The following is a 22,746-nucleotide window of genomic DNA, read 5'->3' as shown; positions in this document are numbered from 1 at the left end:
CCTCTGTCCCCCACGGGACCCCAAGCAGTGGCTCAGAACCCCCCCACCCCACCCGCGATCCAGCTCATGAGAAGGGGGATGGGACTGGGAGGGGACAGGGTGGCTCTCGCCAGCTCTCAGAAAAGTTCAGGTTGGAAGGGCCCTCCTGGAGATCACCAGGTCCATCCCACCTGCCCAGGCAGGGTCACCTGGATCAGGTGACATAGGAGCACATCCAAGTGGGTTTGGAATGTCGCCAGAGAGGGAGACTCCACCCTTCCCTGGGGCTGTCCCAGTGCTCTGCCACCCTTCATGGAAAGAACTTCTTCCTCATGTTGAGGTGGAACTCATGTTTTCGTTTACGGCCACCGCTCCTCGTCCTGTCACTCAAAAGTTCCCTGAACCCCGCACCCCCTTTTCACGGTGGAGACTGAAAACCCTTCTGGACAAAAACCCGCGGTGCCCATCCCGGTTCTGTCCAGGCACAGCCCCTGCGGAGCATCCCAGCCCTGGCACAAACAGGGAAGAGGAGGCTCCCGGCGGCAGCAGCAGTGAGCACGGGATGCAGGAGGGGTCGAGGCACGCGGGAGCACGCGGTGGGCGCGGGGGCCGTGTCACAGCCCACCCGCCATCTGCCACCGCCGGCACAGGGACGCGCTGGAGCACACGGTGGGCGCAGCACGTGGCACCCACCCACCCCACAGCGGGTGCTCTTCTGGCTCAGAGACACCTCAAAATAAAGGTGTGGGGAGAGAACCCACCTGCAGAGTCCTGGGGGGCAGAGGGCTCCGAGCTGCTCCTTCGTTGGAGTTCCTGGCTCTGCTCTGTCAGAACCCCAAGAATGGGGGTCTTCCCTTAGGATTGGGGTCCGTGCAGGGTCCTGGGTGATTTTCCCCCCAGACCAGCCCCATTCTGGAAGCTGTTTTGCTGGGCTGGAAGCAAAGAGGCCGGGGCTGCCCCCGCTCCAAGTACAAGGGTATTTATTTCATGGGTACAAGAGAGAGACAGCACCTTGTGTGTGTTGGGCTCTTCCCGGTTACTGGTTTGTACATTCAGAGCTTTGGCCGGGGCAGGGGAGGGCAGCGGGTCCTGCTCGGCCCCCCCAGCACCGGGGTGGGCTGCTGCCAGCGGGGACCCCTCCCCTGTGCCCCCGTGCCGTGGGCGCCCGAGCCCCGGGGCCCCGTGCGAGCGTGTCTTGAGTGCTGAGGTTGGCTGTGTGCTCCTCCTCCGTGCAGTCTGTGCGGGGCAGCGCTCCCCGCCGTCCTCCCTGCCCTCCTCCTCCTCTTTCTGCTCCTCCTCCTCCCCTGCCCGCGGCGGGGCCGGGACCCCCGGCTCTCATTTCCTCGTGTGCAGCGTGTCCTGGAACTTGGTGCTGGTGTAGCGAAGGTGGAAACCCTTCTTGTTGATGGTGTCGTCTGAGTGGAAGCGGATCATCACTGAGTCTCCGGCCGAGTAGACCTCCTCGGGGGGCTGCGGGGGTGAGGCAAGGGCTGCTCAGATCCACGAGCATCCCCAGGGTGAGTCCTCATTGCAGGTGGGAATATTTGCAGCGCGGAGGGTGGGAATCATTGCACCCGACCAAATTCCTGTGGGGATTTCTCTGCGCTGCTCTGGCCTCATGCATCACCCTGCACCCTCACTCCTCACCCACCACCCCAACCCACCCCACGTCCCCCTCCGCCCCAAGCTCACCCCAGAGCCGCAGAAGCGGCCGAGGCGCGGGGCCGTCCCATCGTAGCCGTCGAAGAGCTCCATGTAGTCGTATCCACAGTCGGCCTCCTCCTCGATCTCGAAGGTCTGGAAGATGAGCTCCACACCAAAGCCCTCCTCAGCCATGATCACCCACTCGCAGTCCGAGCCCCCCGGGTAGTTGTTGTCCCCAAATTGTGCGTGGGAATACAAGTCCTTGGTCTTCACCTCAGCACGCACCTGGCCCCCACACACTGCAAGAGAAACTGGGGTTTAGGGGCACCCACACTGTCCCGCCACCCCATAACCCGGGTTTAGGGGCACCCATATTGTCCCCCCACCCCATAACCCAGGTTTAGGGGCACCCATGCTGTCCCCCCACCCCATAACCCCATTTCCCAGCCCCACAGAGGTACCTGTGCTGTGGGTGGCCTCAAATCCCTTCTTCTGGATGGAGTTATCAGACACGAACTTGAGGAACATCTTGTTGCCTGAGGAGATGATGGGCTCAGGCTCCTTGGCCCCACAGAAGCGGCCAAGTGCCGGGGCCTTGGCGTCCTTCCCGTCGAAGATCTCCAGGTGGTCGTAGGTACATTCCTGCTGCGCCTCCACGTCCAGCTCCGAGAAGGTCTGTGGAGGTTCTGGGTGAGGTGGAGGCTCAGCAGAGGGGTTGACACTCCAGTGCCACCCTCCCCCCAACCCCTACCAGCTTGATGCGGTGTCCCGGCGTGGTGCTGATGGCCCAGGTGCACTCCTTCTTACTGGGGTATTTATCGGGCCAGTTGGGGCTGGTGATGGTCCCCGAGACCGATGTCACCTTGTGGTCACAGCCAGCTGCCGGGACAGTGAGGAGGGTCAGGGCAGCACGGATGGGGGGCTCCCATGGGAAAGGGGGGCCGGATGGACCCACCTTCCTTGCAGTCGTGTTTGTTGTCGTGCAGCACGAAGCCACTGCGGCACTGGCACTCGTAGCTGCCGAAGGAGTTGAGGCACTCGTGCTGGCAGCCCCCGTTGTTCTTGGAGCACTCATCCTTGTCTGGGAGAGAGCAGAGGGATGGCTGAGCGGGCTGGGAAAGCCTGGAATGGTGCATTTCCATCCCAACGCGGCCCCTGGCCCCCAGCCCCGCTGCCCTCCAGCCAAGCAAGCGCCCCCGGCCAGCAGCAAGCAGCTCCAGCATCCCGCTTCCAGCTCCAGCCCCCGCGGGGGGACGGGACGGCTCCTCCTCTCCCGTGGGCTCACCCATGGGTGCCACCATTACCTGCTGCCGGGACGGACGGGGGAGGCAGAAAAACACACAGTGACAACCAAGGATGCACAAGAAAGACCAGGACGCGGGAGTCCCTCTTTACTCATCGATAGGAAATGTCACAGACACGGTAAAAATTGAGGGGGAAGGAAAAAAAACCAAAAACAAACCCCACAAGGTCAGCTGCTCAAGGACAAAACCAAGGGGGTGGGGTGCTTAGAACCAAAAAGGAAAAAAAAAAAAAAAAGTTAAAAAAAATAATAAAAGTTTAAAAAAAAAAAATAAAATAAGGTCAACAACCAGTTCTGTCAAGCAAAAAGCTGCCGGGGCCGGCAGCACGGCTCGGCTCGGTCCCACCGTGCTCCCGCACGGCTCCGGGGCCGCGGCGTTCCTGAGAAAGACGGAGAGGATGGAGAGGCTCAGGAGGGGCCCCGCGGCCGCTTCTGCATGCGGAACTTCAGGCCGGGCGGGCGAGATTTCGGGGGCTGCAGCTGCTGCTTCTTCTCTGCAAAGAGAGAGGGAGAGAAGGGGGGGAGCGATGGGGGGGCGGGGGGCGGCGGGGGCGGCGGGGGCATGCGGAGCGGCAGCCGGGGAAGCAGCAGCGAGGGGACCCCCGGGAGCCCCTCTGCGGCCGGGGCGAGCGCTTCTGCGGGGAAGAAGAGGAGGAGGAGGAGGAGGAGGAGGGGGCACAGGGCTGGCTCCGGAAGGATGAGGATGTGCTTTGGGTGGGTTCCTAGGGGTGTCCAGCCTAGGAATGGCAGTGGAGGGATTTGGGATCACCCCGAGCTGGCCGGACTTACCTCCCACCACCTGCCCGAGCTCCCTACCGCCGGTGTCGGGGCTCGCCAGCCCCTCCCCGAGCCCCCCCCACCAAAGACCCCTCCACGTCCCATCGCTCCCCCTGACCACGGGGCGGTGTTTTGGGGGGTGGGCCGCGGCGGGGGGAAGCCAGGAGCAAGCGGGCACCAGTCCCCCCAGCGTCCCGCTCCGAGCTCACAGCGATGCCGGAGAGGAGCCGGGATCCCTCCAGGAGCCAGCGGCGAGGGGGGTCCTGCCCCGGCCCCCCGGCCCCGCGGCCGCCTCTCAAGCGGAGGCTGTAACCTGACGTCTCCTCGGTGTGAGGGAGGAGGAAGCGAGACGGAAAGGCCCGTTTGGGGATAGGAAGGGGCTTCTGTGCTCAGAGCAGCTCCAGCACCGCGGGGGGAGCTGGCGGGACGGAGGGAGCCTGGGCGGGCGAGACAAGAGCAGGAGAGAGTTGGCAGCGGAAAGAAGCCCACCGGGTCGGTGTCTTTAGCAATCCTTTATTCCAACCAGCTTGCTCGCCGCCACCCGGCATCGCCGTGCGCTCACCGTTCTCCCCCGCGGGCATCCGACGGCTCCGGGCTGCTCACCGCCCCGCAGCCCCCGGCAGAGCCTCTCCCCCCGCTGCGGACCCCCCAGCGCCGGGCGGGGCTCGGCGGGGAGCCAGGGGGACGTACCTGGATGCCGACACGGTGGCGGATTCCCGGGCGGAATGCACATCCTTACGGAGCCCCGGCCCGCGAGGAGGAGGAGGAGGAGGAGAAGGAGGAGGAGGAGGAGGAGGAGGAGGAAGGGGTCACGTCTTCACCGGGGATAAACGGGCGCCCAAACTTCCAGGCTGCCCGCGGCACCGAGGGACTGGGCCCGTCCGGAGCACGGGGACCCTCCGCAGCCAAAAAGGGGCCGCACGGGAGAGGTTTTTGCCCAGGGAGCAACCCCGGGGGGACCAGAGGAGAGACCCCGCAGTGGCCAAGTCCTCCAGGGTGGTCCTGCTGCCGGGAAAGCCCGAGACCTGAGCAAGGAAAGGTGGAGGAGAGCGTTCGGTGGTCTACGGTCACCGCACATCCCAGTGGGATGAGGGAAAAGAGGGAAAAGGGGGAGAGGGAAGGACCCTGAAGCGCTTCGGGGGGAGACTCACCCGGCTGCCCCGTGGTCCCGCTCGGCCGCCGGGCTTCCCCGAGGAATCACTTTGTGGAGGCTGCCGGCTCACGACGGCTGGGCCCCCTGGGCCGCCCTACTCGCCTTGGTTTTAATTAAACAAATAAAGCAAAGACACTCGAACTCGGCCCCGCGGGGCTCTACCGCTCCGGGAAATCCCGGGGGGCTCCGGGGGACGCCGGTCCTGCTGCTCCCGCAGCCTCGCTGCCCCTCAAAAATGTCCTCGACTGAGCCAAAACGCAGCGGGAGGCTCACGGTGGGGCCCGGGAGGCGCTGCGAGTATCTCACAGCCGGGATGGTGTCCGGGGCACTGTGCCACAGCGAGGGTCCCGTGGCAGCCCCCAGCCCAAGGTCCAGCCCCGGCTGCCTCCAGCATTTCGCTCCGTGTCCCCATCCCTACCCACGAGACCCGTCCGAAGGTGACACCGTGTCCTGGTGGGGTGGCCCGGGAGAGGAGACCGGACCGTGGGGCAGACAGGGAGAGGCGGGTGATGTTTTTTTGGGAGGAGGGATGGCTCCGAGGAGCTCAGGCGTGGCCGGGTGCTGACGCCGGGATGCGGAGCGCCCTGCCCGGGAAGCGGAGGGAGCCGGTGCCGTGCAGCAGAGCGGGAAGCAGCAGCAGCAGAGCGGGGTGTCACCGTCCCCCCACCCTGGGAATGCCACCCGAGGGGTGCAGCACCCGTGCCCGAGCACATCCCTGTGCCCAGCTGGATCCCCTGGCCATTTGGGGACCCCCTGAGAGTAACCCCACCTCTGAAGTAGGAGCCAGTTGTCCCCCAAAAGAGGAGAAAACCTCCCAAAAGGTGCTGCCAGCTGGGCTGCCTGTGGCTGCAGGGTTTTGGGACTGGGGGCTGCACCCCTGGTGCCGGCAAGGGGAGCGTTAGCAGCGGTTTGGGGGCGCAGGGGTGTGGGCTGGGTGAGGGAGGGCAGGGGACGCCCATGCTGGGGGCGGGCAGCTCTACCTGAGAAGAAATGGGCTTTGAAGCCCTTTTTGGAGACGGTGTTGTCGGACTTGAACTCGATCCTCATGTTGTTGTACTGGGAGGTGATGACGTCGGGCTTCTCGGCTCCACAGAACTTCCCGTGCAGCTTAGAGTCGGCTGTGAGCCCGCTGCGCACCTCCACAAAGTCGTATTTGCACACCTGGGGGGGTGACATGGGGCTGGGGACGCGGTGGTGCCACCCCGGGGGCCACCAGCGGCAGAGAGGGGCTGCTACCCCCGACTCACATCGTTGCCCTCGGTCTCGAAGAAGTCGAACTGGAGGGAGATGCGGTACTGGGTGGGGGCCACCAGCTGCCAGATGCAGTTCTTGTTGGGGGGGTACTCCTTGGGCCAGCCCGGGCTGGTGATGGAGCCGTTGAGCTTGGTGAGGAAACCTCCGCAGGCGGCTGCAGGGCGGGACCAGCCAGTCACCTCCACAGGGCTGGGGACACCGCAAGGGGCGCTGGGGGGATGGTTTGGGGAGTCTCAGGGGACACTCACCCTCGCAGCGGCGCTTGTCGGATGCCAGCTCGTAGCCAGGGTCGCAGGCACACTTGTAGCTGCCCAGGGTGTTGACGCAGCGCTGCTCGCAGCCGCCGTTGTTGGGCCGGGAGCACTCGTCCATCTCTGGGCAGGGCACGGGGGGTGAGTGGCCAGGGGGCCGCGACCACCCCCAGCACCCCCCGGAGCAGCCCCCAAACCTTTGAAGAAGTTGACGGCGAAGCCGGCCTTGTTGATGGAGCCGTCAGAGACAAATTTCATCCAGAGCTTGTTGGAGGTGCTCTTGATGTCGTCGGGTTTGTCGTAGCCGCAGTAGCGGCCGATGAGGCTGCTCGAGTCACTGCTCCCGTCCCGGATCTCCAGGTAGTCGTAGGCGCAGCTGTCGTGACGCTCGATCTGGTGGGGGGTGGTAGAACAGGGGCGGCTTTGTCCCGGCACCTCCAAACCCTTCCTGCCCCTGTTGTGTGGGGAAACTGAGGCACGGAGGCGGTGCCGAGGGATGCAGCAGCCCCAAGCCTGTCTTGAGGGAGCCCTGGGATGAGGAGTTGACCCCTCCCCATCCTCGGGGGGACACGGACCCACCTCGAAGGACTGGAAGGTCAATCCCACGTGGTAGCCCTCGGACACGGTGATTTTCCAGACGCACACCTTGCTGGGCCGATAATCATCGGGGTAATTGGGGGACTGGATGTGGCCGTTGTCCTTCTTCACGTCCCCCCCGCAGATGGCTGGAAGAGAGGAGCAGCAGCCTGAGCCCCCCCAGGCCCCACGCCGACCCCTGGGCCCCACTGCTCCCCCCTACCTTCGTAGACGGCGAAGAAACCTTTGCCCACCCAGTTGCTGCTGCTCCGAAACTCCACCCAGAGGCGGCTGTCGGTGGAGATGATGGGCTCGGGCAGCTTGTTCCCACAGAACCTGCCTGGGGAGGAAGGCGTGCTGGGCTGCCGTGCTGGAACCCTCCTCTTCCTCATCACCCCCTCCTCTTTCTCACCATCACCTCCTCTTCCTCATCACCCCCTCCTCTTCCTCACCACCCCCTCCTCTTCCTCATCACCCCCTCCTCTTCCTCACCACCCCCTCCTCTTCCTCACCACCCCCTCTTCTTCCTCATCACCCCCTCCTCTTCCTCACCACCCCCTCCTCTTCCTCACCTCCACCTTCTCTTCCTCACCACCCCCTCCTCTTCCTCATCACCCCCTCCTCTTCCTCACCATCACCTCCTCTTCCTCATCACCCCCTCCTCTTCCTCACCATCACCTCCTCTTCCTCATCACCCCCTCCTCTTCCTCACCACCCCCTCCTCTTCCTCATCACCCCCTCCTCTTCCTCACCACCACCTCCTCTTCCTCACCACCACCTCCTCTTCCCCACCACTCCCTCCTCTTCCTCACCATCCCCTCCTCTTCCTCACTGCCACCACCCCTTCCTCCTCACCACCGCCTCCTCTTCCTCCTCACCACCACCTCCTCTTCCTCACCACCCCCTCCGCTTCCTGCTCACCACCTCCTCTTCCTCACCACCACCTTCTCTTCCTCACTGCCACCTCCCCTTCCTCACAACCCCTCCTCTCCCTGCTCACCATCTTCTCTTCTTCCTCACCACCCCCTCCTCTTCCTCACCACCACCTCTTCCTCCTCCTCATCACCTCTTCTTCCTCACTGCCACCTCCTCTTCCTCACCATCACCACCTCTCCATCACTGCCACCTCATCTTCCTCCTCACCACCTCTTCCTCCTCACCACCGCCTCCTCTTCCTCCTCACCACCTTCTCTTCTTCCACACTGCCATCTCCTCTTTCTCACCACCGCCTCCTCTTCCTGCTCACCACCTCCTCTTCCTCACGGCCACCTCCTCCTGGTGCCCCCCATGCCCCTTTCCAGCCTGGAGCCAAAGGTCGCTTCTCCCTGATTGTCCCCCCAGTCCCCTCCGGCTTTTCTGGCTGTTTCACTTAAACTGCTGATTCCAGGCCCAGCTGGGATTTGGGGAACATCCAGTTCATGGGGATGGGCCTGGGATCCTGGAATCTCCCTGGGGAACATCCAGCTCCTTGGGGTGGGACCGGGACACTGGCATCTCTTGGGGAACATCACAGGGATGGGACGAGGACGCTGGAATCTCCCTGGGGAACATCCAGCTCCTCGGGGTGGGACCGGGACACTGGCATCTCTTGGGGAACATCACAGGGATGGGACGAGGACGCTGGAATCTCCCTGGGGAACATCCAGCTCCTCGGGGTGGGAGCGGGACCCTGGCACTCCCTGGGGAGAGACGTGCCAGCCAATTGGATCATCCAGACTGGTTTCACTGGTGTGGGCCAAACTGGGAGCTCCATTCACCCCAATAACCCCTCTGGGGGGTATTTCCCCCCTCCCCAGGACTTTGGAATATCAGGCAGGAAAGGGAGAGGGGCAGAGGGAATCCCCTGGCCCCGCTGCCAGCCCCGGTGGGCAGGAGGAGCGGGCAGGAGGCCCCGGGTTGTTACCTCGCAGCGTGGCCTTTCTCCAGAACCCGTCTCTCACCTCCACGTAGTCGTACCAGCACAGCCGACTTCGGTACAGGTCCAGAGTGGTGAAATTCAGGATGATCTAAGGTTGGGAAGGAGCAGGAAGAGCGTGGGGTGAGCTCTCCCCACACCCTATCTGCCGGGAGCCAGGGGGAACCTGGTGGAACCCAGACCCGCTCTGCCCGGATGATCCCACCCCATAACGGGACTCTGGGATTTGGGACACCCCAAAACAAGGCTGGGAGGAGGGAGAGGAGGGCTGGGAGGGAGTGGGAGCCTTTGGCCCAGCAGTCAGTACCTTCTCTCCGGGGGTGACAGATATCCTCCAGACGCAGTGCATGTGGGCAGAGTATCCATTGGGGAATTCCGGGGAGGAGAAGTTGCCCTGGCTGTCCTGGAGCGTCTCCCCACAGGCTACGAAGGAAGAAAAGCGGGGTTCAGACCCCTCAGGGAAACCCCCAGCAGCGGGAAGGGCATCGCTGCCTTCACCCCACCAAGCCCCGATTCCTTTTTCCCATCCAAATTCCCAGTCCTGAGGACCAAAAAAAAAAAAAAAACCACATCACCGCTATTCCCAATCCTCCCTGGAGCGGCTCCCGGCTCCGTGGCACCCCTCCAACACCGTGGCCGGGGGGCAGGAGCGCTGCCGGCCCCCCCGTGTCGTGCCACGCCGCGGGGCCCGGCTCGCCGCCCGCGCTCCGGGCAGGGCTCGGCAGCCTCGGCTGGAGCTGGCCCAGCGCTGCCATCTGGAAGCCACATGACACCGTGGCCGCGGCACACGGAGCTCCGCTGCCGCTGTCGGGGGGCCAAGGCGGCCGCCCCCCTCCCCACCCTCCCGCTCGGAGCGGGGGGGCCCGAGATGAAAGGTGAAACGGTGCAAAAAAGGCCGTTTGAAACCTGGGCTCGCTGCCTTTTTTCCCCTCCTTGCTTTAGGGTGGAAACAAAAAAGGGAAAGTTGTGATCCAGAGAGGCTTTTTTGGGGTGGTGTGGGGGCTTCTCCTTTCTTTCTTTTATTTTTTTTGCTTTTCCTTGCTCCAAACTAATCACTTTTCCTGCTCCCCCGAAGGCGACACGGCCGTGGGGCCCCTCACAAAGGCGTCCCTCTTCCAGGCTCCTAATTAGTTTCTGGAATTAAGCAGGAGCGTGCGGGAGCCAAACTCCTTGCAGATGTTGCCAGCGCAGCCCCAGAGCATGTGCCCGCTGTCGGGGGACTCGTGCCAGCCACCCTGTGCCTGGGACAATGCCACCACCACCGTCCCAGAGCCCTTCCAGTTGACAACATCTGGTCACGATCCGCTCCAGCCCCAGCGGGATCTGGTGGAACGTCCCATCACACCTCATCCAAACCTCTCCGGGTGCAGAGGAAAGAAGCTCTTGGAGGATGCTCTGAGGAGGCTTCACTCTCCAAGGGTGTTTTGGGGTCAGGGGATGCTCTGCTCTCGGAGGGTGCTCCTGGGGAATGGTCTTTGGAGGATTTGTCAGGGGGATGCTCTTGGAAGATCCTCTGGGGGGACGCTCTTCTCATGAAGGATTCTTTTGTAGGAATCCTCTGGGGGGATACTCTTCCCATGAAGGATTCTTTTGTAGGAATCCTCTGGGGACATGCTCTTTGAAGGATTTTTTTTTTGGGAGATGCTTTTTGGGAGATGCTCTTTAGAGGATGCTCGTTGGAGGACTTTTTTTGGGGAATGCTCTTGGGGCATGTTCTTGGATGATGCTCTGTGGGGGATTTTTTTGGGGGATGCTCTTAGGGGGTTTTCTTTGGGGAGTTATTTTTGGGAATGGTTTTGGAGGATGCCCTTTGGGGGATTTCTTTAGGGGGTTATTTTTGGGAATGGTTTTGGAGGATGCCCTTTGGGGGATTTCTTTGGGGGGTTATTTTTGGGAATGGTTTTGGAAGATGCTCTTTTGAGGGCTGCTCCTAGAAGATGCTCCAGAAAGGATTTTTTTGGATAACGCTCTGGGGGGGAGAGGATTTTTTGGGATAATGCTCTGGGGGGGAGAGGATTTTTTGGGATAACGTTCTGGGGGGATGCTCTTTTCTCAGAGGAGTGGAAAGAGAGGACAGCCGAGGACACCCTCACCCAGATTCTTCTCACGACCCCCAAAATTCCGCAGATGAAGGAAGGCACCTTGAGTGATCTTTAGTGAATCCCACAGCACAGAGGACCCCAAATCCCTGGAAACAGGGAATCCACCTAGGACGACGCCGCTTTTGCCAAGATTTGGGGCGAAACCGAGTGTTTCCTGGTAAATAGAGCCCTGGGGGTGCTCGGGGCAGTGACACTCAGTGACACTCACCTGGGCAGCGGTAGAGCTTGCGGGCCTGGGCGATGTCCCCTTTGCTGAGCCGTGTCCTCTGGCCGATGGCGGGACGGACGCCGTTCACGTCGTATTTGGGCAGGATGGTGTCCAGGAAGATGCCCCTGGGGCAGGAAAGGGATGAGCCGGGTGGGAATCACCGGCCTTGCGGTGCCACTGCCGCTGGGGGAAGGATGCTAAAAACAGCCTGGCTAATTAAAAGCAGCCCGGCTAATTAAAACCTGCGGGGCCGGTGAGTCAGCGGGGACGTGTCCCCAGTGGAGGTGACCAGGGGGACAGCAATTCCCTGCTTTGGGAAGGGATGCTGAGGGGTTTCATCCTGCCCTACACACCCAAGGGAGCCCTTTCCAAGGGAATTTACCCTGTGCACAGGTGGAAACCGTCCCCGGGGTTGGGGACAGTGCACCACTGTCCCCAGGGTGTGAGGGGACACAAGGGGACACCCCGGGCCGTACCTGGAGAAGGTGTTCCTGGCGTAGTGCATGATGCTGTCAAAGTCATAGGTCTCCCCCAGCGACTCCACCTCCTCTGGCTCCATCTTCAGGAAGTTGTATTCCTGCCCTGTGGAGGACAGGATGGGGACACTGCCAGGGAAAGCTCAACTTCAGCAGCACCCCACCGCGGGGATGAAGAGGAGGAGGAGGAGGAGGAGGAGGAGGAGGAGGAGGAGGAGGAGGAGGAGGAGGAGGAGGAGGAGGAGGAGGAGGAGGAGGAGGAGGAGGAGGAGGAGGAGGAGGAGGAGGAGGAGGAGGAGGAAAGCTCATCCCCACCTGGCTGGATGTTCTCCCGGATGATGGAGACGTGGTCATCCCGGTCGGGGCGCGTGTGCTCGTGCCAGAAGCCGATGACGTGGCCCAGCTCGTGCACCACGATGCCGAACTTGTCACAGTTTTTGCCGATGGAGATGGCCTGGGGTCCCCCTCCTCGGCGCCCCACGTAGGAACAGCACCTGGAGGGGAGGAACCAGGTGATTCCCGGCTCTCTGGGGGGTGCCGTGGACATCCTGGTGTTCCCTAGCCAGGAGAATCAGGGCGGGGGTCCCACAAAGCACGTGGGAATCATCCCCGATGCAGGAACTTCAGGCATCCTGCCCAGGTGAGGAACTTGAGCCTCAGCTCTGCCTGGAAACCGGGAGAGCTCAGCTGCTGGCATGGGATGGCACAGCATGGCGTGGCACAGCTGCACCAGCCCCAAATCCCGCGGTCCTGCTGCTGTGGGTGCCCATCCCACTCCCAGGAGCCATCCTTGCCCCTGCCCTGTAGCTGAGCTGCTCCAGCTGCGTGCTCTGGACCTGGCCTCGGGGTTTGCACCCACGCAGGGGCTCCCATTCCAGGGGAAATCCTTCTCCTAACCACCATGTGCTTGGCCAGGGCCGTGCCCTGACGCGTGAAGACGCTGAGCTCGTCCAAACCCCTGTTTCCCTTGGCGTCGGCCCCGCTGCAAGCCCGGGCCGGTGCCGCGCCACCGATCTCATCCCCCGGCGCCGAGAGCCGAGCTCCGGCACCTCCTGGACCCCAAACGGACGGGTCCCCCCACAAAACCGAGCCCCAAACGCCCGGGACAGGCGGTGGAGCAGCCCTGCACGTACCCGCAGGGGCGGTAGGTGAACACGATGTAGCTGTCCTCGTCATTGCGCTCCAGGAAGGTGACACAAGTGTGCTTCTCCCAGTGCCGCATCGCCTGCCGGAAGATGGCTCGCTGGCTGCCTGCGGAGGGGCGGCGGGGGGGTGAGCCCGGCGGGGAAACTGAGGCACGGCGGGGCCGGACACCCCTCGACTGGCTGTCACTCACCGCTGAAGTTGCCGCTGATGACGTAGGGGATGACCCCGTCCGGCCACACTCGCTCCGGCCGGGACGTGGCTGCGCGGCGGCTCCGGGACCGCTGCCGGCCCCGGCTGCGCCGAGCGTGGCCCGGCCGGGGGCTGCTGGTGGCGTTGCTGCCTGTGGGGACGGGGGGTCAGCAGGGGCGGTCCCCGGGGATGCAGGAGGGCAGGGCAGAGGGGGCACAGCGGTACCTGAGGAGTTGGAGGGCAGGCGGGTGATGGTGTGGCGCGCCAGGTCCACCACCCGGTCCACCTGGAACAGCTGCAGGTCCTCCTCGTCCAGGGCGATGTCACCCAGGAAGGCGGCTAGGAGGGGAAGAGCAGGTGTGAACCCTCCTTTGTGGATCCCAAACCCCGTGGGGTGACTCTCCCCAGCCCCTCCACACCTGACAAGCACGGAAGATGAAGGCAAACCCTTCCTCATCCTCCTCCTCTCTCTCTCCTTCAACTGAACGTGGTGCTGGCCCGGCTCCCCCCACTCCCCAGCAGCTGGAGCCAGCCCTGCTCTCACATCTGGATCGCATAAAACCCATCCATCACTTTTTAAGCTTTCTATTATTATTTGTGTTGCAAAACTGCCTTTTTTACCCCCCACTTTTTTTTGTTTTTTAGGACCCCCTTCCTGCCCGGCTCCTGCCCCCCAGCCCGGAGCGAGCTCCGACAGCCCCAGGATGCTCCAAGCCGCGACCTCTGAGTCATCTCCCCCCGCGGAGCGGAGCCATATGGGCCGGGAAGCTCCCGCTGCGCGCAGCGCCCGCAGGAACGGAGCCGGCCGTCTGCCGGGGCCGGGACCCCCCTCCAGCACCGGGGACATAACCCCGCACAGAACCCTTCCTCCTCCTCTCTGTCCTCCGTTCCACGGCCCCTCCGTGACTCAGGGCCGCGGGACACGCGCAGCTTGGCCGGCCCCGAGCCCCGGGGACGCGGCTGCTCCCGAGGAAACGCCGGGGCTGGCCGAGGTCAGGCCGCGGCTCCGGAGGTGGCCACAGTGGGGTGGAGTGGGAGCGGGGTTCTTCACCGGTTTTGGGGGGAGCTGGGGAGAGCAGAGGGTGCCTGGGACCCCCTGGACTCGCCGTCCCTTTGGAAGGGCAATGGTCGGGAATGGGGTGGCTGGAGCAGCTCAGGGGATGAGGGCGAGCGGAGCCAAGGTCGCGCTCCAAGCACTTAGCGAATGGATCCCAAAAGAGCCACTAATTATGAAAGCGAGGCGGGACAATTAGGATAACCCTGAGAGGTCCAGAAAGCCGGCACGGGGTGGGAGGAACAGCCATGGGATCAGAGGAGCAGACTGGATCCCATCCCTTTCCCTGGCGCCGAGCCCAAACCTCGCTCCAGCGGTGGTGTGCAGCGCTTTGGGGTGAAAGAGCCACGTTTTGGGGCTGTCCCCAGCACTGACCGGTGGGTGAATCCCATCGGGGGAAGCTCCGGGGTGGAGAGCAGACCTGTGGCAGCGCCGAGGGAAGAGCAAACAAGCCGGGGCCGGCACCTCCCCTGGCAGCGACCCGCGGCTGGCACGGCCAGGCTGCAATTTGAGGGCAGAGCAGAGGCAGGAACGGCCCCGGCCTCCCCACACCCTCCCCGGGGCCGGGAGAGACGTGTCCGAACGGGCAGCGCGGGGGAGGACCAGGGCCGGGGAGAAGGACCAGCATCCCGTGCCAAGAGCTGCATGGAAAGACAAGGGAAAGTAAGCTCGCTTACAGCCGAGCAAGCGCCGGCGGAGCCAAGTGATATAGAAACCATATGTGAGGGATTTGGGAGACGTGAGAGAGCCGGGCAGGCCATCCCGGGGATGGGGGGCTGCTTTTCCTGGAAGTTTGAGGCAGCTGGGCTCCCCCAGAACCCCGCAGCCCACGGGGGGCGGTGGGTGGGGGCTCCCGGAGGGGTCAGCGGGGCCATGGGGGTGCAGCGATCCCTGCACGGACACGTCGGGGCCAAGCCCAGAGTGTCGGATTGAGAAACTTCCAGGTTGATTCGGGCTCCGGTCACGTCCTCCTCCCACTCACTCCCTGTGCAGCAGAGGTGACATGTGGGGTAGTTTGTGGGGGCAGGGGGGGTTCTCTGCTCACCAGAAGCCCCCAAACCCTGTTAAACTCCCCCAGGGGCTTCACTGGGGACACTGCCAAGCTGCTGCCACTTGTCCCTTCCCTGTTCATGTGAGAGAGGTGGAGGGGACCCCCTGCAAGTGAGGGGACCCTCTGCAAGTGAGCACACCCCCTGCAAGTGAGGGGACCCCCTGCAAGTGAGGGGGACCCTCTGAAAGTGAGGGGGATCCTCTGCAAGTGAGGGGACCCTCTGCAAGTGAGGGGACCCTCTGCAAGTGAGGGGGACCCTCTGCAAGTGAGGGGACCCTCTGCAAGTGAGGGGGACCCCCTGCAAGTGAGGGGACCCTCTGCAAGTGAGGGGGACCCTCTGCAAGTGAGGGGGACCCTCTGCAAGTGAGGGGACCCTCTGCAAGTGAGGGGGACCCTCTGCAAGTGAGGGGACCCTCTGCAAGTGAGGGGGACCCCCTGCAAGTGAGGGGACCCTCTGCAAGTGAGGGGACCCTCTGCAAGTGAGGGGACCCTCTGAAAGTGAGGGGGACCCTCTGCAAACTTTGAGGTCTCTTGTCAGGAAAGGTCCCAGTCCCAGTGCAGGTTGGAGCAGGGGGACACAACCCCCGAAGAGCCAAACCCCCAGCACCTGCAGCACATCCCCTCACCCCGCCAGGGCGCGGTGCCCAAGAGACCCCAAAGCACGGGACACGGGTCCCCAGACACCCCCGGAGGTGTCCTGGTGTCCCTGAGCCCGGGAGACCGCGGGCTGTGCCTCAGGGACTGCTCCCTGCTCAGCCACAGAGGCGCTGGGGGCAAGGTCCGAGCTGTGCTGGTGCCAGAGGGGAGGATGAGGTGCCAGAGGGGAGGATGCGGTGCCAGAGGGGAGGATGCGGTGCCAGAGGGGAGGATGCGGTGCCAGAGGGGAGGATGCGGTGCCAGAGGGGAGGATGCGGTGCCAGAGGGGAGGATGCGGTGCCAGAGAGGGAGGATGCGGTGCCAGAGGGGGAGGATGCGGTGCCAGAGGGGGGGATGCGGTGCCAGAGGCGGGGATGCGGTGGCAGAGGGGAGGATGCGGTGCCAGAGGGGAGGATGCGGTGCCAGAGGGGGAGGATGCGGTGCCAGAGGCGGGGATGCGGTGGCAGAGGAGCGCCAGCTCCAAGGCCAGGCGTGGGGCACGGAGCAGTCGGGAGTGAAGAAGGGGAGAGGGGAATCATCCCACCTCCATCCCTACACATCCCTCCCACCCCCCAGAACACAACCGGCCCTTTGGGAGCTGCTCCCACGGAGCTTTTCCCTCCCCCCCCGCAGCCGGGAGATAGCTCAGCCCTCCTCTGTTGTTTGACTTTTTGTGCAGTGTTTTCTTTCGGCTTCTTGGAACGGTGACGTAACGCCGGGGCTGAAGCTTTAGACAAACAAGGTTTTTCATTCGGACCCGGGCCAAACCCCTCAGCACCCCCATCCCGATGCTACAGGCGCCTCCTGGCCGCTGATGGCTCTGTGGATCCCCTGTAGGGTCCCTATCCTCCCTGCCCGGGATGCAGGAGCTCAGCATCCCTCACCCCTCGGGCAAGGTGAGCAGGGGGCAGCCACGGCCTGAGCTCTCCGGCGTCGCTGGGATTTTGGGATGAGCCTGACCTCGGGTCTCACCAAGGTTGGGAATGGTGTTGCAGGGAAAGCACAGTAAAACGAGCGGTGGGAAGGGGCGTGAACGCGATGTTCTGGTGAGCCGGGAAAAGCAAACAGAGCCGTGGGGAAGCCTTGGCAGAGCGGGCTGCAGATAAACAGGACGGGATCAGATTCCAGGTCAGTCTGGGGCAAAGAAGGTTCCGTGCATGGTGCAGGGCTGGAGGGACCCTCAGCTGGGAAGGATCCTCATCCTCCTGTGGGTCTCGGCAGCCCTTGAAGGACACTGGGCAGGGGGGACCCTCAGCCCTGTGAAGATCCCACCAAAGGGAGAGACCCTCACCCTTTTGAGGTCTCACAAGTGCTGGAAAGGCCCTGAGCAGGAGGGATTTTAATCCCTGCGGGGGTCCCAGGAGCTCTCAAGGGGCACCGTGCAGGATGGGAAGCACCAGCCCAGCCCCGCATTCCCTCAGCGGCTCAGCAGCTCCATCCCCGTCATTCCAAGTCCTCTTGGGAGTCCCGAGCATCACTCCCGGTGCAGGCAGGGTTTGGGATGTGCAAAGAACCAGGGATTGAACTGCTCCTAGTCGGGAGCGGGATGAAAGCGAGATTTTAAATAGGTGTACCCGGGCCTCAGCCGGGCTGTGAAGCCGCGGAGCCATCGGAGCAGCATCCCACTGGCTCTCAGAGCCCTTAAATATGTGAGGAATGCTCCTCGCACCGCCCCTCGCCCCCGCACGCCGGCCCAGCTGCGCTGCAAAACACTCCGGGGCCGCGGCCCGGCCAGAGGGGACCCCTCTGCACCGGGGGTCCCCCCGGCCCCGGGGGTCTGCCCTGCCCACAGAGCTCGGCGTGGGGCAGGTGGAAGGATGCGGAGTATCCCGGGCTTTTAGGGGTGGGGGGGAGCAGCCGGGTCCCCGCAGTGGTCCTGGAGACCCCTGGAGCCCCTCTCCTGTCCCCCGGCACCGGCGCTGCCCCTCTCCCGGTGCCCCTCGCCGGCGGCGGGGGAGAGGGAGCAGCCAGCCTGTAAAGGCCGGGGCGAGGAATATTTGCTTTCCCAGAGCACCTTCCGAGCAGCACAGCGGGCACAAAGCTGGAATTCAAACCTCGGAGGCCAGGCTGGGAGCCAGGCCAGATCACGACCCCCGTGCAGGCAGTGGGGAAACTGAGGCACGGGGGATAGAGCCAGTCAGCAGCACTGGGCACCCCCCAAGAGCCAGCGCTGCGATCTCGGTCACCGCCATCCCCCACCTCCTGCTTCCCGGCTGGAGCATCCTTATCCCAGCTGGTGTTTTTGGGAGGCCCAGGGCTGCTCCAGCACCTGGCACTGGGGCAGCTGGGGAAGGCAGAGAGGCTCAAGCACGGCATCCAAGGTGGAGCGATGATTCCAGTCCCGAATTCCCGCTGGTGGAAGGCACATCCTCTCCGCCAACGCTTCCCTAAGCACCCAGAGCCGAATTCCCTCCCCACCCCTGGGCATTGGCATTCAGGCTCCTAGCCCTTTCCTGCTCCAGGCCATGAAATAAGCACCGTGGAGCCTCTAATAAACATCCCGGGCAGCAAACAAATTCCAGGGGCAGGAAGCGTCCGTCCGGGGGCAGGTTGGGAGTAGGAGGGATGGTTGGATCACTCCAGGGGAGCGTTTTCCTTCTGCTCCTCTTCCGTGACAGCAAAAGGAGGAAAAGCCTCCTCCAGGGCTCGGCGTGGAGGACGCCAAACCTGAGGCGTGCCAGAGCCCCGGGATGGAAGGAGCCGTGTGCAGGGAGCGAGGTCTCCCCGCATCCCCTCTCCAAAGCCAGGTCACCGAGGAAAACACATCCCGGGCCAACAGCACCCGTCCCTGTGAAAGGGAGAGCTGCTGGAAAGGAAAATATTTGGGAACTGCACTGCCAAGGAGATGTCGGGGGGGTTGTTGTCACTTTGGAGAGGAGCCTGGAGGCAGCGGGAACAGGGAATAGAGATGAGGACGGGCCCTGACAGCCAATTCCACACTCGTGGGGCATCCCAGGCTCTCCTGTCCCTGTCTCCGGCTCTGCCACAGGACACCGGCTCCCAAGGGCTCCCGAGCTCTGGGCGTCCTCCCCAGTGCTCTGGCTGCAAACGTCCCCTCTCCCGGCACACCTCAACCCCTTCCCAGCTCCCTGATGAATCCTCCTGCGGCTCGGGATGCTCTCACTGCCTTCCCCCCTGCGTCGAGCGCAGTTTGCCACGCAAATTCCGCCCGCAGTGACCTCCTGCAGCCCTGGGCCAGGTGATAAGCGGGACCTCGGCTTCCCAGGGCTCTGCGGGATGCAGCGTTTTCTCCCCAGAGACCTCCAAGAATCCTCAGTAAAGCCACAGGCAAGCAGGAGGACGCGTTGTTGCCCGGAAAAATATCCTTCCCCGGGAAAAAAATTTTGGGGAAACCCCACGGTGAGCCATTCTCCGTCCTCTCCCCGCATCCCCTCCCGGCCGCTTTGTTCTCCCCGGGTCTCCCCGGGGCCGCCCCGTCCCTCCCGGCCATGTGTTTCCCAGCCCCGGCTCGGCGGCGGATAAAGCCTCAGGAAGCGCCGTCTCCCCCCTGGGCACGACGTGAATCAGCAGCCGAGGCTTTTCCCAGGAGCCAGGGAAGGGAGGGCAGCGAGGAACGAGCCCCCCCGGCCTTGCCGTGGCACCCCGGGCCCCGCCGGAGGATGCCGCCGCTCCGAACGGGTGATTACACAAAGATAAAGCAGATCCCGGGATCGGCCTGAGATTTCCAAGGTTTGCCGAGCCCTGAACCGCAGGCCTCCCGCCGGCCCCGGCTCCGCGGGTGGATTTTTTACCCTGCATGAATAAGTGACATATAACGGCTGGAAAATATTTTTGGGCAGCTTGACAAGTGTGACTGCAACCAGTAGCCTGGACTGGCTACGCCTGGAAAGTGTAATCTAGGTGAAATCCCAGCGGCTGAAGAACTCCAGGCACTGCTGGGAAGCTCCTACGCCCGGGAAAGGGGGCTCAGACCCCCAGCCCCATCCGTGTGTCCCGTGGTTCTGCCGTGCAGGTGATGCTGAGCTCCCCAGGGGAGTTTGGGAGAGAAGATCCCCCCCAGACACCCACTTTGGGGGGTCTGTGTGAGCCCCCAGGGGCTCTGCACCCCCGTGTGCCTCTCCCCACGGAGCAGGGGGATGGAATGGGGGGGTTTCAGCCCCAGATTAGCCAAGCACCCCAAAATGTGGATGTGGAGCTGACCCGGGGTGCAAGATGGGCTCCACACCACTGCTCCGGGTGCTGGGGGCACCCAAGGGGTCCCGGCTCCCATCGCAGTGGGTGATTTGCTCAGCGACCCTCCCGGGATGAGGCAGAGCGAGCCCTGGGGCCGCTGTCCCAGCACAGCTGGGGGTGCTGGGAGCGATTCCAGCCGCCTTTCCCAACCGGAGATCCGACCCGGATCTGACCCTGCGGCTGCTCCGGCCACCGAGACCTGGCTGTGTGAAGGGTGAAGGGAAACCGGGGCCGATTCCTTCCTCCCCGGGGGCTGCTCCAAGGGCTGGATTCTCCCAGCGCTCTCCCGTTTTGGCATCCTTGGAAGCGACGCGGCTGCACGGGAGGCTCTTCCCCTTCCGCTGGCACCGGGTGGCATCACCGGGGTGGCCGGCGAGCCGCGGGCAGCCGCTGGCCTCAGGATACCTCTGGCATGAGGAGCACAAATCCCTCTCCCGGTGCTTTCCCTTCCCGGAGCCACGGCGGTGGCAAAATTTCGGTGCTTGGCTGTTTCTGGCACTGTCCAGAGCTCGGGGGGGGGGGTTCAACACCCCAAAACTGAACCAAACCCTCGCATGGGATGCCGGGGGGAAAGCGGGGGGTCAGGGGGAAGCCACGGGGAGGCTCAGGAGGATTCCAGGGGGTTCCGGCTTCCCAGAAAACTGAATTTCATCATCTCGGTTCTGTGGAGCCAAACGAGGGTGAATCCCCGGCGTGGCACGGCCTGATCCCCCCACCACCACCACCATCCCCAGCTCCGCAGGAAGAGCTCCCGTCATTAAATCCCGTCAGGATCCCATAAATGCAGGACGGGAATGGGAAAGGGGGCAACAGCCGGCCCCGGGAGGTGCGGGGGGGTCTTGGGGTGCGGGGCGAGGAGGGGACAGCGCTCATTAATGCGGGTGAAGCCTCGTCTCCGCCGCTCAGGAGGAGGAAGCGGGAGAGGAGGGAAGGCTCCAGCCGGCTCTGCCCGGACGGTTTTGCAAGCCTTGCTGTTTCAGCCCGGGAGGGCAGGAAGGGAAGGATTTTTGGCCAGAAAAAAGCCCTCGTGTAGACAGAGTTATATCAACAGCCGCCTCGCAGCGCAGACAATGCCAGTACAGAGAAACGTGATCCCCCGCCAGACCCCGGCCCTCGCGCCGGGCTCAGCCCTGCACGGCTCTCCCGTGCCTCAGTTTCCCCCCTCCCCAAATCCTTCCATCCGCTTTAGCTCGCGCTGGGAGACAGGGATTTCCCCCCCGCAGCGCCCAGTTTGTTCCCAGCCCTTCCAAAACTGGGGAGCAGCTCCGGAGCCGCTGTCCCGGCGCACAGGGACCCCAAGCCCGGCGCGGGTGTCCCGGCTTTGGGACGAGCTTTGGCCGCGGGCTGCGGGAGAGGGAGAAAGCCCCGGGGTGCAGAGTGTGGGTTCGGGGATGGGGGGTGGCATGGGGGTGCAGGATGGGTCCGGCTCTGTGGTGGGATGGGATGGAGGGAGAGGTCTGGGATGGGGGGGCTGGGGGCTCCCCGCCGCCTTTGACAGCTGCCGGTGCAGCCCAGAGCGGGGACAGAAAGCGGGGGCGCCGGGCCAGCCCCCCCTGCTCCTCACCCTAAGTACAACCAGATGCATCCCGGAGCGGGACCGGCCGCTGCTCCTCCCGTCCCCCCATCCCGGGCGGCAGCGACTCCCCGGCCCCGGGGCGGCGGAGCCGAGTTCGGCCGTGCAGAGCCCCGAAGTGTGTGCGGGGCTCAGCCACGCTCGTTCCCGCACCCGCGGCCCCCCCGCGCTCCCCTTTGTCCGCCGCGCATCCCCCCAGAGCTCCTACCGGCTTTGCAGGGGTCCTTGTAGTCCAGGGGCTCCTCGTCCTCCTCCTCTTCCTCCAGCACGTAGGAATAGTCCGGGAAGCGCAGGGCCCGGGCCAGGAGCAGGCACAGGAGCAGCCCGCAGCTCCGCAGCCCGGCCATGGCTTCGGCCGGGTTTTTTTTTTCCTCTCTTCCCTCTTTCCTTCCCTTCTTCGCTTTTTTTTTTTTTTTTCCCCTCTCGCTCTCTCTCCCTCTTTTTTTTTTTTTTTTTTTTTTTCTCTTTCTCCTTTTTTTTTTTTTTTTTTTTTTAGGGAAATGAGATCTGGCGGGGGCGGGTTCAAGCGCGGAGCTCGGCCCCTGCAGCCCCGGGCGCAGGGCTGGGAGCGGGGCCAGCGGCGGGGGGGTGGCGGGGACGGGCTCTTGCGGGGACCTGGCCCGCAGCCCCCGTTCCTGCCCCTCCGCCGCCCCCGGGGCCGCTCCTGCACCCCCCGGGCCGGGGCTGTCCCATCCCGTCCCGTCCTGCACACCCCGGGTCCCGTCTCGTGTCTCCCGGTACCGATCGTGCTCTCTTCGGTACCGCCCCACATCCCCCGGTACCGATCCTGCCCTCTCTGGTACCGTCCCACATCCCCCGGTACCGATCCTGCCGTCTCTGGTACCGACCCTGCCCTCCCCGGTACCGTCCCACATCCCCCGGTACCGATCCTGCCGTCTCTGGTACCGACCCTGCCCTCCCCGGTACCGTCCCACATCCCCCGGTACCGATCCTGCCCTCACTGGTACCGCCTCACATCCCCCGGTACCGATCCTGCCCTCTCCGGTACCGTCCCACATCCCCCGGTACCGACCCTGCCCTCCCCGGTACCGCCTCACATCCCCCGGTACCGATCCTGCCCTCTCCGGTACCGTCCCACATCCCCCGGTACCGATCCTGCCCTCTCTGGTACCGATCCTGCCCTCTCCGGTACCGTCCCACATCCCCCGGTACCGATTCTGCCCTCACTGGTACCGCCTCACATCCCCCGGTACCGATCCTGCCCTCTCCGGTACCGTCCCACATCCCCCGGTACCGATTCTGCC

At 64.0% G+C, this 22,746-nt stretch overlaps 1 protein-coding gene and 1 long non-coding RNA gene across 6 annotated transcripts; one reads left to right on the top strand and one right to left on the bottom strand.

The window, feature by feature from the left end:
- Window positions 1-303: 303 nt before the first annotated feature.
- Window positions 304-21,914, bottom strand: BMP1 (bone morphogenetic protein 1). Of its 2 annotated transcripts, XM_058859365.1 has the most exons (20): window positions 21,690-21,913; window positions 13,199-13,312; window positions 12,975-13,124; window positions 12,772-12,889; window positions 11,954-12,132; window positions 11,639-11,744; window positions 11,163-11,287; window positions 9,160-9,275; window positions 8,841-8,943; window positions 7,161-7,277; window positions 6,941-7,086; window positions 6,559-6,754; window positions 6,359-6,484; window positions 6,104-6,264; window positions 5,837-6,017; window positions 2,579-2,704; window positions 2,375-2,502; window positions 2,085-2,298; window positions 1,672-1,922; window positions 304-1,449 (listed from the first exon to the last, which is right to left on the bottom strand). In XM_058859365.1, exons 1-20 carry the CDS (start codon window positions 21,826-21,828, stop codon window positions 1,315-1,317), a joined length of 2,931 nt encoding a protein of 976 aa, XP_058715348.1. In that variant the 5' UTR covers window positions 21,829-21,913; the 3' UTR covers window positions 304-1,314. The 2 variants fall into 2 exon arrangements, with proteins under 2 accessions (XP_058715348.1, XP_058715349.1); XM_058859366.1 differs by lacking the exons at window positions 304-1,449; window positions 1,672-1,922; window positions 2,085-2,298; window positions 2,375-2,502; window positions 2,579-2,704 and adding an exon at window positions 2,776-3,420 and having other exon boundaries at window positions 21,690-21,914.
- LOC131589672 (uncharacterized) lies at window positions 14,452-17,847 on the top strand. Of its 4 annotated transcripts, none has more exons than XR_009279817.1 (4): window positions 14,452-14,690; window positions 16,394-16,610; window positions 16,710-16,842; window positions 16,936-17,065. It is a non-coding gene; the product is annotated as an uncharacterized LOC131589672 (long non-coding RNA). The 4 variants fall into 4 exon arrangements; XR_009279816.1 differs by having other exon boundaries at window positions 14,455-14,690; window positions 16,394-16,456; window positions 16,552-16,610; window positions 16,710-17,014; XR_009279815.1 differs by lacking the exon at window positions 16,936-17,065 and adding an exon at window positions 17,724-17,847 and having other exon boundaries at window positions 14,532-14,690.
- Window positions 21,915-22,746: the final 832 nt, after the last annotated feature.

This window comes from Poecile atricapillus, chromosome 29, assembly GCF_030490865.1.
Source record: "Poecile atricapillus isolate bPoeAtr1 chromosome 29, bPoeAtr1.hap1, whole genome shotgun sequence".
Taxonomy (NCBI): Eukaryota; Metazoa; Chordata; class Aves; order Passeriformes; family Paridae; genus Poecile; species Poecile atricapillus.
Note: the sequence above shows the minus strand (reverse complement) of the source record. Positions and strands in the feature narration are given on the sequence as shown.